Raw genomic sequence first — 15,937 nt, forward strand, 5'->3', positions numbered from 1 at the left:
TCGTCCCCCTCTCTGATGCGCACGAGATGGTAAGCATTACGAAGGTCCAACTTAGTAAAGAACCTGGCTCCCTGCAGAATCTCGAAGGCTGACGACATAAGGGGAAGCGGATAACGATTCTTAACCGTTATGTCATTCAGCCCTCGATAATCCACGCAGGGGCGCAGAGTACCGTCCTTCTTCTTAACAAAGAAAAACCCCGCTCCGGCAGGAGAGGAAGAAGGCACTACGGTGCCGGCGTCAAGAGAAACAGACAAATAATCCTCGAGAGCCTTACGTTCGGGAGCCGACAGAGAGTATAGTCTACCCCGAGGGGGAGTGGTCCCCGGAAGGAGATCAATACTACAATCATACGACCGGTGAGGAGGAAGGGAGTTGGCTCTGGACCGACTGAAGACCGTGCGCAGATCATGATATTCCTCCGGCACTCCTGTCAAATCACCAGGTTCCTCCTGAGAAGAGGGGACAGAAGAAACAGGAGGGATAGCAGACATTAAACACTTCACATGACAAGAAACGTTCCAGGATAGGATAGAATTACTAGACCAATTAATAGAAGGATTATGACATACTAGCCAGGGATGACCCAAAACAACAGGTGTAAAAGGTGAACGAAAAATCAAAAAGGAAATGGTCTCACTGTGGTTACCAGATACTGTGAGGGTTAAAGGTAGTGTCTCATATCCGATACTGGGGAGAAGACTACCATCTAAGGCGAACATGGGCGTGGGCTCCCCTAACTGTCTGAGAGGAATGTCATGTTTCCGAGCCCATGCTTCGTCCATAAAACAACCCTCAGCCCCAGAGTCTATTAAGGCACTGCATGAAGCAGCCGAACCGGTCCAGCGTAGATGGACCGACATGGTAGTACAGGATCTTGATGGAGAGACCTGAGTAGTAGCGCTCACCAGTAGCCCTCCGCTTACTGATGAGCTCTGGCTTTTACTAAATGGCATATATTATTATTATATTATTACTGGACATGAATTGACAAAATGTCCAGCAGAACCGCAATAGAGGCAAAGGCGGTTGGTGATCCTCCGTTCCCTCTCCTTAGTCGAGATGCGAATACCTCCCAGCTGCATGGGCTCAGTCTCTGAGCCGGAGGGAGGAGATGGTTGCGATGCGGAGAGGGGGAACACCGTTAACGCGAGCTCTCTTCCACGAGCTCGGTGACGAAAATCTACCCATCGTTCTATGCGGATGGCGAGTGCAATCAAAGAGTCCACACTGGAAGGAACCTCCCGGGAGAGAATCTCATCCTTAACCTCAGCGTGGAGTCCCTCCAGAAAACGAGCGAGCAGCGCCGGCTCGTTCCAGTCACTAGAGGCAGCAAGAGTGCGAAACTCTATAGAGTAATCCGTTATGGATCGATCACCTTGACATAGGGAAGCCAAGGCCCTAGAAGCCTCCCTACCAAAAACTGAACGATCAAAAACCCGTATCATCTCCTCTTTAAAGTTCAGATAATTGTTAGAACACTCAGCCCTTGCCTCCCAGATAGCTGTGCCCCACTCTCGAGCCCGACCAGTAAGGAGTGAAATGACGTAAGCAATCCGAGCTCTCTTGAGTATGTGTTGGGTTGGAGAGAGAACACAATATCACACTGGGTGAGAAAGGAACGGCACTCAGTGGGCTGCCCAGAATAACATGGTGGGTTATGAACCCTAGGTTCCGGAGACTCGGAAGACCAGGAAGTAGCTGGTGGCACGAGACGAAGACTCTGAAACTGTCCTGAGAGGTCGGAAACCTGAGCGGCCAGGGTCTCAACGGCATGACGAGCAGCAGACAATTCCTGCTCGTGTCTGCCGAGCATAGCTCCCTGGATCTCGACGGCAGTGTTACGAGAATCCGTAGTCGCTGGGTCCATTCTTGGTCGGATCCTTCTGTTATGCTGGTGAATGAGGACCCAAAAGCGACTTAACGAAAACAGAGTCTTTATTCCAGTATATGACAAAAGTAATAATCCTGGAAAAATCAAGAAGAAAACAAAACAGGAAAAAACTTAAATCCACTCGTAGTAACGAGGACAGACTGGAGACTCGACCATTGACTGCAGGTTGCTTCGGGAAGGCACCGACCGTAGCAGACTAAGACACCTGCTCACACGCAGCATCTGAAGGAGACAAAACACGACAGGGCGAGACAAGGACATAGAACAGCGAACATCATACAAGGATCTGACAAGGACAGAAGCGGAAAACAAGGGGAGAAATAGGGGCTCAATCAGAGGGCAAAATAGGGGACAGGTGTGAAAAGAGTAAATGAGTGAGTTAGGAGAATGAGGAACAGCTGGGAGCAGGAACGATAGAAAGAAGAGAGAGAGGGAGGGGGAGAGAGAGGGATAGAAAAAGGGAACGAACCTAATAAGACCAGCAGGGGGAAACGAACAGAAGGGAAAGCACAAGGACAAGACAATACATGACAAAACATGACAGATCTGAACCTAATGCAGCTTGGAGTGATCGGATGGCATAAGTCACATTGAGGTGCCAGGTGTAACTGAAGCTGTAGATGCTCCATATCCATTATTTTGAGTGTTTTATATATGACTAAATGTGTTTCTTTCTGTGTTGCAGGGGCAGTCAAGAAATGGAACAGCAAGGCCACAGAACATGACATAAGCAGAGCTGTTGGAGACTACCTCAAGCCCCTGGTAGAGCCGGGGGTGGCGTTTACCACTCCAGAAAAATGATACTGTTTTTCATACTAAGAGGGACCAAGAGTCTGTTGATTGGTCAGTCATTGGGCTCATTTGTTGAACTCAAAACAAGCTTTATTTATACAGCACATTACAGACATGGATGCAACACAATGGCTTCACAGAAGAAAACAAAAAACGAAAACAGAAATATTTAGTACACAACAAACAGAAGACTAACAACTGAAAGACTAATGAACATTCTAAGATAATTCCATTGATTAAAATATTAATTGGATGCAATATCCAACCCAAAATATGAGCTTGTTTTTTTAGGAGGGGCTCTGAAAGACACTATAGGGGTGTCCACTGGAAGTTGACTAGTAACAACAACTGGGACAAAAAAGACACCCACCACGAGACCCACTAAATCTGCCCAAGAAGATGCAATCAAAAGAAAAACCCATAACAAAGTAAAAGACAGGAAGCAAAACCAAAAAGGTTATAAAAAAAAATATTATCTTCAATACCATTAATTCTTTACAACTCATAATTTACATACATACTCAAATAATGATATTTTAATTAAACTAATTAAAACTAAACATAAACCCCAAACAAAACCTCAGGGGAGCATCTTCCCTCCCCGTCACCCTACAAAATACCTTTCCCTATCTCCCCGTCCCTAATCTATCCTCTTACAAATCTAAATGACACCCAGTCCTAAACGCCCCTTCCACCTCTCCCGAGCAGCATGCTGCCCCCACTTCCTCTCCTCCCTCTTCATCCTCCCCCTCAAATCTCCTTCCACCCTCCTCACTATCCCTTCCACCCCCCAATCTCTCCCTGTCTTCACCATGTTCTGCCTTGCTTCCCACAGCCCCCGTTTAAAGAGACTCATGAGAAGCCAGAGCAGAAACCTGTCCCTATCCGTCCCTCTCGCTCTCCCTACACCCCTCTCTAACCTGGCCCACGTCAATACAAAATCCCCCTTTACCAAACCTAACAACACCCGTGCCCTAGCCCATACTACTCCGGCAAAGGCACAGTCCCAAAAGACATGGCGCACAGTCTCCTCCCTGCCACAAGAGGATCTTAGACAGGTGGGGGATTGCACCAAATTATACCGGTACAAGATGGAACGTACTGGCAAACACTTATGAAGGCTCAACCAATTCAGGTCCTTGAGCCTGTTATCCAGACCACGCGCCTGCACTCCCTCCCAGACCACTTCCGAGATTCCCACTACAGGCGCCGGACTCCCTGCCTTTCTGACCTCCTCGTACAGGTGCCTGTGATCTAAACCTACTCGGGCAACTTCAACCTCAGGGTGCGCATGCAGCCACTTGGCCGCATGACCGAAGTGCCACGGCAGCTGTTCCGCCCGAGGACCCGTGTTAGACCACACCATTATGCTTCTCGCTTGATACGAGAAAAACACCTGCAGGAGGTAACCGGACGGGTGTATCACTGGCTGAGCAAGCTCCGTTAACAAGAAAGAAACAAAAATTGTGTCCAGCTTGAGGGGGAAATGTGGTACCCCCCTACCTCCCTCCCCGATGGGACAGATCATGCGTGCCCTGGCGACCCACTCGCACCTGCCACTCCACATAAACTGAAACACAAGCCTCACTAAAGGCCTCCTCAGACAAGCCGGCAATGGGTAGATGTACGCCAAATACAAAAGAGACGGCAACACATCCACCTTTAGGACCAGGACTTTGCCCATAAAAGACAAATACCTAGCTTTCCACGTTGCTAGCTTCCTCTGTACCACTGCGATACGCATGTTCCAGTTTAGCGTCGCTGAGCCGGAGGTCTCAAAATGGACCCCGAGAATCCTCAGGGCCCCCTCACAGAGAGATAACCCCCCAGGCACATCCGTTCTACCGCGCCATCTTCCGAAAAACTTGACGGAAGACTTTGCATGGTTCAGAACTGCTCCCGACGCTCGGGTGAAATCCCCAAAGATGGCAAGGGACCTTGTCAGGCACGAGTCCTTGCATAACAGCAAGGAAGTGTCGTCGGCGTACTGCGTCATCTTAACACGCAGCCCACTGCTCCCAGGGATCAACAAGCCCTCCACCCCTGTGTCTGCCCTAATGGCAGCCCCCAGAGGCTCCATGTACAGAACGAAGAGGAGAGCCGAGAGTGGGCATCCCTGCCTAGCCCCAGACGAGAGGTCAAATACGTCACCTAAGTGACTATTTACACTAACTCGACACCCCGCTCCGACATATAAAGTACGGATGCATCCTATAAACTTCTCCCCAAATCCTAATCTACCTAACACCCTGAATAGAAAAGATCTATTCAAGCGATCAAAGGCTTTCGCCTAATCTAGCGCTGCTACCATTAAAGGCAGCCCTCTATCTTCAACCCAGACGATGGAGTCCCTGATCAACTGTAGGTTCCATCTTATTGAGCGGCCCTCTACACCGCACGTCTGATCCTCATGGACGACGTAGGGAAGGGCTGTGCGCAACCGGTCTGCTAAAACCTTTGCAAGAATCTTGTAATCTACGCACAGCATGGTCAATGGCCGCCAGTTGCCAAGGTCAGTTGCTTCCCCCTTCTTATAAAGAAGTGACAGCACACCAACAGCCATTGATCCCCCCGGGACCCCCGTCTCAAGGATGGCCTTCAAGACTTTGAGAACCACTGGTCCAAGTATACCCCAAAACTTGAGGTAAAACTCAGCCGGCAGCCCATCCATCCCAGGCACCTTCCCTTTTCCCATCCTCCTAAGAGCACTCTCAACCTAGTGAGATCTGGCCCTCCATCACGTCTCTAATGTCCTCTGGCAACCGCCGGGACAAGTGTTCTAAAAACACGTTTCCCTGCTCTACATCTATTTCCCTTTCCTTAAATAAACCTTGGAAATGATCAGTTGTCACCCTGACCATTTCCTCTGGTTTACTTACTATACTACCATTTTCTTCCCTAACTCCATGCATTACCTTCCTACTCTGCCTGGCCCTAACCGACTTAAAGAACATAGCGGAACAAGTCTCATTATGTTCTAGAAAGCCACTATGCGCACGCTCCAGGAAAGCTCGAGCCTTCTGCTCCTGCAGCTCCCTGAGCTGCGCCTTTAGGGCTGCGAATCTCTCCCAGTCAATCGACCCACCGAGGTTGCCTGCCTCGTACTCGAGTTCAATTAACCTTTGGATACGATCCACCTCCCTCCTTTCCTCCCTTTTTTTCCTTCTACAATATCCTATTATAAAAGCCCTAATCCTCACCTTAACTAAATCCCACCACTCTAACACCCCCTCGCACATGGACCGGAGGCCGTCAAGCCTCCGAAAGAAACAAAAAAATGCGTCTACGAAAGCCTGCTCCTCCAGTATATCCCGATCTAACTTCCAGTACCCCCTACCGAAGAGGCAGACTGGCTATCCTACCTACAGGAACACCCCGTCGTGATCCGTGAAGAAAACAGGCACCAGCCGCCCAGACAACTGACCCAAAGACCTGGATACAAAAATGTAGTCGAACCCCCCTGGAGTTGTGCCATGTAGGACCGACCATTGCCGGAGTAGTGTGCAGGCCACCATCAACCAAACCATAGCAAGCCATTAGCCCAGTGATGGCGCCTGCACTGCTATCACCACCTACCCCTAAATCTATATTAAAATCCCCTCCTATCACCAAGTGCCTGTTTGTATAACACACAGGGGCGCCAGACAGTCCACCATCTCCCTCCTGTCTGCCGCCACCTGTGGCCCATACACCCCAATTAACCTATATCTAGCTTCTCTATACTTTACATCTATCCCCAATACTCTACCCTGCATTATAACAAAAGTGCTCTCTACCTTAACCTCTCTATTCCCACACAGAATCCCTACTCCTGTTGAGTGCACCCCTCCTATGCCCCAAAAAGATTCCCCCTTATCCCACTCCCTCCTAAATCTACACACATCCCCACCATCCCTCAGGTGAACCTCCTGTAAAAAACAGAAATCAAACCCCACACCCTCTAAATAACAAAAAACCACCCTCCTTTTAACATTATTCCTTAACCCTCTAACATTTAGACTAAAAAAAGAAACAGAACTATTCATTTAATTATTAACAACAAATAAAACTCCCAAAAACCAAAGAAAAAACAGGAGACTCACCCGATGCTCCCCTGGTCCATCTCCACCGGCGGGGACGTCCTCTCCACTTCTGACGCCCCCCGTCCTCCTCCATCTCTCCAACCCAGGATGCAGGCAGTGTGTTAGGCAGGGTGCACCCTGGGTTCCTCACCACCACCCCCCCCCCCTCCCTGTTTGCCTCTGGGCCGTATGTAGGGGACCCCAACTCCTCACACAGGAGTTGGGATCCCTCTAGCACACCGCCCACAGACCCCTCACTGGAGTCATCCCCCACTAGGATGTAAGGGGCTGAGGCAAACAGGGAGGCCAATGTAGCCCCCCCCGCCAATCTCTTAGCCCCCCTCCCCCTCCACACCCCCTCCCTCTCACTACCTGCCAAACTTCCCCTCTTCTTCCCCTTCTTCTTTGGTGAAGGAGGTAGCGGGGAGACACAACGTCCCATCCCCGCTAACCCCTCCACCAATTCCCTTGTCTCGTCCTCAAAGAAACTTGGCAGGCTGTCCCCCCACTCCTTTCCCCCATCTCCCCCTCCCACCCCTCCCATCTCCACACCTCACTCCGTCCCCGTCACTGTCACCGTTCCCTCTTCCACTCCTTCTCGCACCACTGTCCCACTCTCCCTCTTCTCCGCTCCTTCCCGTTCTTCCGCCTTCTTTTTCTTCTCTCCTTCTTTTTCCTTCGGTCCATCTTCTCTCCTCTTCCTTCTCACCTCTTCCTTCTTTCCATCCTCTTCCCTTGCCGTCTTTTCCCCTGTGCCATCCGTACAATCCGCACGCGTCCCTTTTCTCCCCCATCCCCCGCTCCCCCCCCCCAGCTGCAGACACGTATGACCTGTGACGAGCCAGGCAATCATGCCACAGGTGTTCTCTGGAGCCACACCCGTGGCAAGCCTTGGGCTCGTCACACTCCCTGGCCTCGTGCTCTTCCGACCCACAAAACCGACATTTCTTGTTACTGCACGAGGCCAGGGTATGGCCGTAGGCCATACAACGCCTGCAGAACGGGGGTGCATAGTAGAGTGTTCCCCTGTCAGCCCCCAGGGAGAACATCGCCGGAGGATGGAAGTAGCCATCCACACTCTTCGGGGACTCCCTGAGTAACGCCTGGAAACCTCTCTTTCCGTTCCAGAAACCCAGGGAGTCCCTGAGGTACCTCGCTGAGGAGACATTGTCCATATATCTCCCCAGAAAGGCCCTCACCTCTTCATCCTTCACATGCGGATTGTACATGGTTACGGTGACCACCCTGAAGTTGTTCCTTGCCAGGCTGGTCACCGTGTAATGGCACAGGGGTTTCGCTCCTTTTCCTTCTCTCACCTTCTTCATAACTTCGTCGTGTTTTTCTTCCACTTGTAACGTCACATCATATCCTTTCTCGATGGGATTCCCTTGAAGGCATAGTACATCTTTTACTTCCAGCTGTAGGCATCCCATCAGAACATTTCTCCCGAATGTCTCTCTCCCCCAGGGCTCCTTCTCCTTATCTGTCCAAGAGAACCTCACGGTATTAACCAGACCAATCCCAGGTACCCCTATGTGGGGATTTTTCTGTGCCATCTTCACAAAAAAAGCTCTCTTTTACACAGAAGCCAATAGAAACAAAAAAATGAAAAATCTGATAAAAATCTGATTTTTAGAATGGAAAAACTCTCCCTCCTATCCTACCTTCGACCTGAAATTAAAACATCTTCTTTAATAGGACGAAGATGGAGAACCTAAAAGGTGTTGACTCTCCACATCTATCAAGACAACTTTAGCACTGGGCCAGACACTCTTAAATAGAACCTGGACCAGCTCAGGTGAAACACCTTCACACTAACGAGATGGACAAGCCAGCACAGGTGTAACACATACTGACTAACGAGGTGACACCAATCAGTGCGTCCTACGTGCTAACGAGCTATACGTGCTAAAGTCCAACCTCAACATAAATGGAAAAACCAAAGCCTGTAACACCTTCCCCTTAGGACAACAAATATATCCTACATTTATGACTCAATTTATTAGGATTGTTAATAAAATTGATTATAGACCAATTTATTATACTGCGTCCATGTGTATAGGATTCAAGTATGTTGAAATAAAAAACATTTATTTTCAACTTTCAACCAAAACCAAACTTATATTGGGCATAGTCTTATTTTCAGTGACATCTTGCTGGGTAGGATATCCCCAATGTCACAGTTTTAACGTGTCCAAATCAATAACATGCAGAAGAAGTTTGTTATTAATTGAAATCCTAGACATAAAATGTGCTACATACACAAACATCTGCAATAATACATTACTTGTATTTCTTTAAACAATCAGCTTATAATTAAATATTGTTAAACAAGCTCCTTATAAACTGCACAAGCACCAAAAACGCTGTTGTTTTTACAAGTAGCAATAAATCACTGATATCGATTAGGGGGTTGGGGGGGGGGGGAATCAGGTTGTTGAAACTAACACAGCTAAAAAAACATATGGAAATGGGAGATATATTTTACCTCGCTGATTAGAGGACAACTTGCAGAAGACAGTCAGCTACATTTTGGAGTGGTGCATTTAAATGTAGGGGTCGCTAAACAAAGGAACACAACACTTATTTGTCATCACTCATCGATATCATGTTGAAATCAATTGTTTGACAGGAGGGAGATGAGGTTGCACATCTTGTTAAAACTAACAGCTCAGAACCCACACGGAATCTGGAAGTAATGTGTACATCACTGGTTAGAGGACAATTTGTAGAAAACAGCTAGCAACATTTTGAAGTGTTGCATTTTGGTTCAAGTGGGTCACCAACGTGGTAAGTGTAACACAACTCTTTCTTTGTTAGTCACTTTTTTGTCAAATCTCATATTTAGCACTCTTTCAATTCAGAGCTTGAATCATTGATTTTAGCTTCAATTCAGAGCTAAAATCATTGAACCCAGGGGGCAAATGTTAACGGTTTTATATTCTGACATTCATTAAAATACTGCTCCTACAATGTTAAAACATTCTACATTGTGACATCATTTAATTGATATCATGAAACAACATGTATTTTCTGATGTTTAGTCAGAGATCTCTTATCAGAGTATCTCTTCCCACATTGATTACAGCTATGAGGTTTTTCTCCTGTGTGTGTTCTCTGGTGTGATACCAGGCTGTTGAGCCAAGTAAAATTCCTCCCACAATGATTACAGCTAAATGGTTTCTCTCCTGTGTGTGTTCTCTGGTGTATAGTTAGATAACTAGATGTAGAAAAACTCTTCCCACATTGAGTACAGCTATAAAGAGTATGTCCTGTGTGTGTTCTCTGGTGTATAGTTAGCTGGCTAGATGTCGTAAAACTCTTCCCACATTGATCACAGCTATAAGGTTTCTCTCCTGTATGTATTCTCTGGTGTAAAGTCAGCTGGCTAGATGTAGTAAAACCCTTCCCACATTGTTCACAGCTATAAGGTTTCTCTCCTGTGTGTGTCCGCTGGTGTACTATCAGGCTGTTTAGCTGAGTAAAACTCTTCCCACACTGAATACAGCTATACGATTTCACTCCTGTGTGTGTTCTCTGGTGTGTATTCAGGGAGCCAGATGTACCAAAACTCTTCCCACATTGATCACAGGTAAAAGGTTTCTCTCCTGTGTGTGTTCTCTGATGTGTATTCAGGCAGCCAGATGTACCAAAACTCTTTCCACATTGATCACAGCCAAAAGGTTTCTCTCCTGTGTGTGTCCGCTTGTGTACTACCAGGCTGTTTAGCTGAGTAAAACTCTTCCTACATTGATTACAGCTATATGGTTTCTCTCCTGTGTGTGTTCTCTGGTGTATAGTTAGATAGCTAGATGTAGAAAAACTCTTACCACATTGACTACAGCTATAAGATTTTTCTCCTGTGTGTGTCCGCTGGTGTACAATCAGGCTGTTTAGCTGAGTAAAACTCTTCCCACATTGATCACAGCTATAAGGTTTCTCCCCAGTGTGTATTCTCTGGTGTGATTTCAGGGTTTGTAGCCGAAAAAAACTCTTCCCACATTGAGTACAGCCAAATGGTTTCTCTCCAGTGTGAATTCTTTGATGTATTTTAAGTTTTACTGAAGAGTTTAATATTTTCCCACAGTCAGAGCAGCAGTGAGATTTCTTCCCGGTAGGTCTCTGCTGGTGTTTCTTGAGTTGTTCTGATGCGGAGAGACTTTTCTCTGCCTCGTCAGCAACATGTCGAGGCTCCACAAAGGATCCACGATTGTCCTGTCTCTCTCCTGTGTGAATGACAAATTCAGACAGACGGTTAAGGCCCTTAAGGCCCACAACAGCAGAAATCCACTGTTCTTTTGAGGTAAAAGGTGATGCCCAGAGCATACCCATGAAGTTGTACAACGATTGACGCTTGTTAAATTATTTGACAATTAAGACAGTCAAGTGAGCAACAATCATATTTTGTCTCGTTTTCACATTAGTAGTAACCAGAAATATAGGCTCCTTTCTGTGTTTGCTCAAATTGCGACACGAGGGCAAAGCGCATACAATTTGATTGCAGAAACTCCTCCCTGCTAATGAGGAAACCACTAGTTATGGATGTAGTATATCTGGTAATTAAGGAAAAAACGCTAGTTATGGATGTAGTATATCTGGTAATGAGGAGACCACTAGTTATGGATGTAGTATATCTGGTAATGAGGAAACCACTAGTTATGGATGTAGTATATCTGCCTGGAACAAAAATGGTGAGCAAACATTTTAGTTTTTCACAATGTTTTCTGAATATTACAGCGCAAGATCACATAAAGCTCTGTGTCTATTCACTAATTCACCACCGTGGGGGAAAACTCATAGGCTGAGAGCAAAAATTGCCTCCATTTCAAGGTTGAATATGAGTGAATTTCACATTACTTTTGGATTATAATTGTAAGGCTTGTTTGAATGTCCTGCTTAATATGTTTGTGTTATTGTCGCAAATTAACTGCTTTATACTTAAAAAACACTTCAACCAGTAAAATTATCTTTGGCTAGCTTTGCCATCAGCCAGACAATGAGGGTTTGTACACTGTTTTTAACTTCACCTAACAACAACACAGACCTACTGTACGACCCACAACTTCACCTAACAATAACATAGACCTACTGTAGGACCCATAACTTCACCTAACATCAACACAGACCTACTGTACGACCCACAACTTCACCTAACAATAACATACACCTACTGTGGGACCCATAACTTCACCTAACAATAACATACACCTACTGTAGGCCCATAACGTCACCTAACAACAACACATGCCTACCTAGATGTAGGACTATAAATCATTTAATATTTCAGGTGAAACATGGAATCTAAAATGTATTTGTCGTGACATTTCATAACCTGATCACCAGATAATTTTGTGAATAATCCCACTAGGCTACTCTGTAATGTGTTGTCATTCTAAATGTCCTGAATAAAGGAAAATAGCTCTGTGTGTTATACAATACCCTATCCATCAAGGAACAGTTCTCCAAAATGATTTCCTGGATCAGCTGATGATAGTTGAACATGTGACTGTATCTAAACAGCTACAGTATTAAGTATTATATGTAATTATTGAAGAACCATGTTAATGACAATATCAATTTGGGTGTTGTCAATAAAGTTAAGGTGACTCTCGGTTAGAACCATTGGATTTTGCATACTCTGAAATGATTTAGGATTTCTGTACTCATGAAAATTGTTTTCCCAGTGTAATATAAGGAGGCACTAAATGTTACGTAGGTAGAGTGCATTTCAGTGATCTGAATACAAAAAACAAACTGTACAAATAGGACAATAACCTAAACCAGACGGTCAAATCTACACTGGAGGAGCTTACCAAGATGACATTGAATGTTCCTGAGTGGCCTATTTACAGTTTGGACATAAATTGTCTTGAAAGTCTATAGAAAGGATTTAAAAATAGCTTTCTAGCAATGATCAACAACCAACTTGACAGAATAATAAGGTTTTTATAAATAATAATTAATATTCACATAAAGAACAGTCTCTATTTGGTTGACATCACGACTTCCCATCAAGCCAACTCCTTGAATGCATTACCATGACACCACTCACTCCTTCTAGTTTGCAGTTCTCTCAAAAAACACAACATTTATTTCTTTCCCTTTCGTGTGTTTATACTTTACTGTATTTATATATCACTTTTCAACAGGAAACGTTTTTTTTAAATCACTGGAGGACGTCATCAACAATTCCGACAGTCCAAAAACATATTCAAGTGTAGTGCCCTTTTAAAAAATCACACATTAGTTTAACAATTGCAGAGTTTTGTGTCCCTGTTTTGTAAGATAGTACTCACTGTATTTACTGGTGTTAATCAGATCAATGTCCCTGTTTTATAAGACGGTACTCACTGTATTTACTGGTGTTAATCAGATCAATGTCCCTGTTTTATAAGATAGTACTCACGGTATTTACTGGTGTTAATCAGATCAATGTCCCTGTTTTATAAGGTAGTACTCACTGTATTTACTGGTGTTAATCAGTTCTCCAGTCTTCTCTTCTTCGTCCTCCTCTAATGTGACAGTAATCTCCCCCTCTTCAGCCTTCATTCCAAAAACGTCTTCATCTTCTTTCACTTCATCCTCCACTCTAAAAACGGCATCTTCCTCCTTTTCTTTTACAGTAACATCCTCCTCCTCTTTCACTCTGAAGGCGTCTTCCTCTTCTTTCACGGTAACAGCCTCACCCTCTACTTGTTTTTGTATTGTAACATCTTTCTCTTCCGCCTCCTCTTTGACGAGAGCTTCCTTCTCCGTCCAGCAGACCACCTCTTCTACAGCAGGAGGAGAGTAGCTTAGTGAACTCATGGTCGGAGATAATAGCTAGTTAGCTTTAGCGACTAGGCTAGTGCTAACTTAACCAGCCAGCTAGTTGATTTACAACGTAAATATTAAATTAAATGGGGTAGCTACTTGTTTCCACATACGTCTGTTTAAATCATAGTGGCAAATAAACCACTAAATTGTCCTAAAGAACGTGAATGTTCCGACTTTGTTGTCTAGCGAGCTACCGATGTGGCTGCAGTTGTTGAAGAAGCGTTCCGTCCACTAGATTATACATCACAGTAGAAACATCGCCTGAAATAAACATATCGCCATCTGCTGTCTGGAGGGGGGAAACGCAGTTGAGGAGGGAAAACTATTTCTCTTCTTCATTGAATTATAATATTATAAAGCAGTTTAGGGAAACGTTTTTTTCCCTCCCCATTAAATAAGAATATTATATCAACACGTACGAAGACCAGCAAGTGGTTTGATTAGTTCATATTTTTTATGAGAATTTAAAACAAACTCTACATTACTCCACATCTGTATTCCTGATTCAGTAAAATAACTAGATATCAAAATAAGCCCCTAGTTATTGATACCCTTGATAAAGATGAGCAAAAATGTATGTATAAAGTAAATAAATCATCTTTACCCACTACCAGGATATTTTAGCCCAAAACCTGGTTACCACTCTGCTAGGAGGCTGAAACTTGGCCATAAGTGGATCTTCCAGCAAGACACATCAACATCCACAAAGAAATGGTTAATTGGGCACAAAAGCAACATGTTCAACGGCCATCTCAGTCGTCAGACTTGAACTCCATTGAAAACCTGTGGTTTGAATTGAACAGGGCAGTCCACAAGCACAGACAAAATAAATTAGGGAACTGGAGAGATTCTGTTTGGAGGAATGGTCTAAGATCCCACCAAATGTGTTCTCTAATCTCATAAAACATTTCAGTGTCATTATCCTCCCAAGGGGAGGGTGCTGGAGTATTGAAAACATTGGTAGCAATAATTCAGACCCCTACCTTTTGAGAATTACATGTTAAACGTAATCTCTTCCTCTGAGCAATTGTATCAGTAAACATAGATCATTCCCCCTTATTTATTTATTTTACATACAATATAGCTCAGTATTTGAATTCTTTATTTTATAGAGTTGTTTATCTCAACTTTATCAAGGGTGTCTGTCCCCCACTACCTCTATACTGCTCCTACATGGTGTACCAATACATCATGTAGATCAGGGGTGTCAAAGTCAAATGGACGGAGGGCCAAATAAAAAATTTAGCTACAAGCCGAGGGCCGGACTGTTCGAATGTTCATTGAAAAATTTTTAAATGACGCATATAGTCTAGTGAACCTAATTGAACCTACTGAAAACCTAACAAATATATTCCAATATGATCAGATAAATAAAGCAATATTTTCTTATGGCTCTGTCAGTAATCTTTAATTTTCAACAGACACAAAAGACAAATTTCCTTTATATAAAAATCCCCATAACATGAACATTAAATGAAAGAAACCGGTATTCAAGGCACCATCAGTAGCCTATATTTTCTATTTTAGCAAAAGTGGGCTAAATTTACTTCAAAGAAAAAAACAATAATAGCAATTTTCTATCATCCACTCAACTGAAATATTTTTAAAATATAATTGGATTGAAATACAATAAAATAAAGTGCAAAAATCTATTAATCAAAAACAACACTTTGTTTAAGGAGAAGTAACATGCAGTGAAAACAAATATTAAACTTTAACTTTTAAACTTGAACTGAGTAAAAACTCTAAATATGTGATTGCACAGTAATGTTCACTTGTTTGAGGTTGAGGGTGATACTTGGTGGTGTCCCATCTTTTCCACAAGTTCATCAATGTTCGGGGTAAGGCTCTGAGCTGAGGAAATCCTCAGAATTGAGTGGAGGTGTTCAGCAGTAAGTCGACTTCTGTGTGATGTTTTGTTCAAGTTCATCAAAGAAAACAGTTGTTCACACAGGTATGTGCTGCCAAACATAGACAACGTTTGAGCAGCCTGGATGCGCAGCTGGGGCATTGTGTCGGGGAGGAAACGGGCGAACTCCGCAGCACCCACTGCCGCATATTTTGCCCTCAGTGCATCATTGCATTGGAGGTCAATCAACTCCATTTGGAGGTTTGGTGGTGAGCTTTCCACGTCAACAGCAAATGGGTTACCGAGCAGTTCCAACCTGCTTTTTTGTGCTTCAAAGTCAGCAAATCGGCGTCGAAAGTCAGCGGCAAGCATACCTATTTTATCAGCCAACTGTGCGCTCGGGAACGCACTGGTAGAGAGCTTCTCTTTCATGGTCTGGCAGCTGGGAAAGTGGCTCAAATTTTCTTTCCGCATCTGCGTCTCCCACAGAGTCAGTTTGGTTTTAAATGCCTTCACTGTACTGTA

At 44.5% G+C, this 15,937-nt stretch overlaps 1 protein-coding gene across 1 annotated transcript; it reads right to left on the reverse strand.

Annotated features, from left to right (window-relative positions):
* Positions 1-8,697: 8,697 nt before the first annotated feature.
* LOC124015784 (zinc finger protein 501-like) lies at positions 8,698-13,758 on the reverse strand. The gene is made up of 2 exons (XM_046331248.1): positions 13,209-13,758; positions 8,698-10,973 (listed from the first exon to the last, which is right to left on the reverse strand). Exons 1-2 carry the CDS (start codon positions 13,552-13,554, stop codon positions 9,760-9,762), a joined length of 1,560 nt encoding a protein of 519 aa, XP_046187204.1. The 5' UTR covers positions 13,555-13,758; the 3' UTR covers positions 8,698-9,759.
* Positions 13,759-15,937: the final 2,179 nt, after the last annotated feature.

This window comes from Oncorhynchus gorbuscha, linkage group LG26 (assembly GCF_021184085.1).
Source record: "Oncorhynchus gorbuscha isolate QuinsamMale2020 ecotype Even-year linkage group LG26, OgorEven_v1.0, whole genome shotgun sequence".
In the NCBI taxonomy this organism is placed as follows: domain Eukaryota; kingdom Metazoa; phylum Chordata; class Actinopteri; order Salmoniformes; family Salmonidae; genus Oncorhynchus; species Oncorhynchus gorbuscha.

Coding starts and splice junctions, on each gene's coding strand:
- LOC124015784 (XM_046331248.1), bottom strand. CDS start 13,554: ATGAGTTCACTAAGCTACTCTCCTCCTGCTGTAGAAGAGGTGGTCTGC. Junction 10,974..13,208: donor GATTAACACCAGTAAATACA/GTGAGTACTACC, acceptor TCATTCACACAG/GAGAGAGACAGGACAATCGT.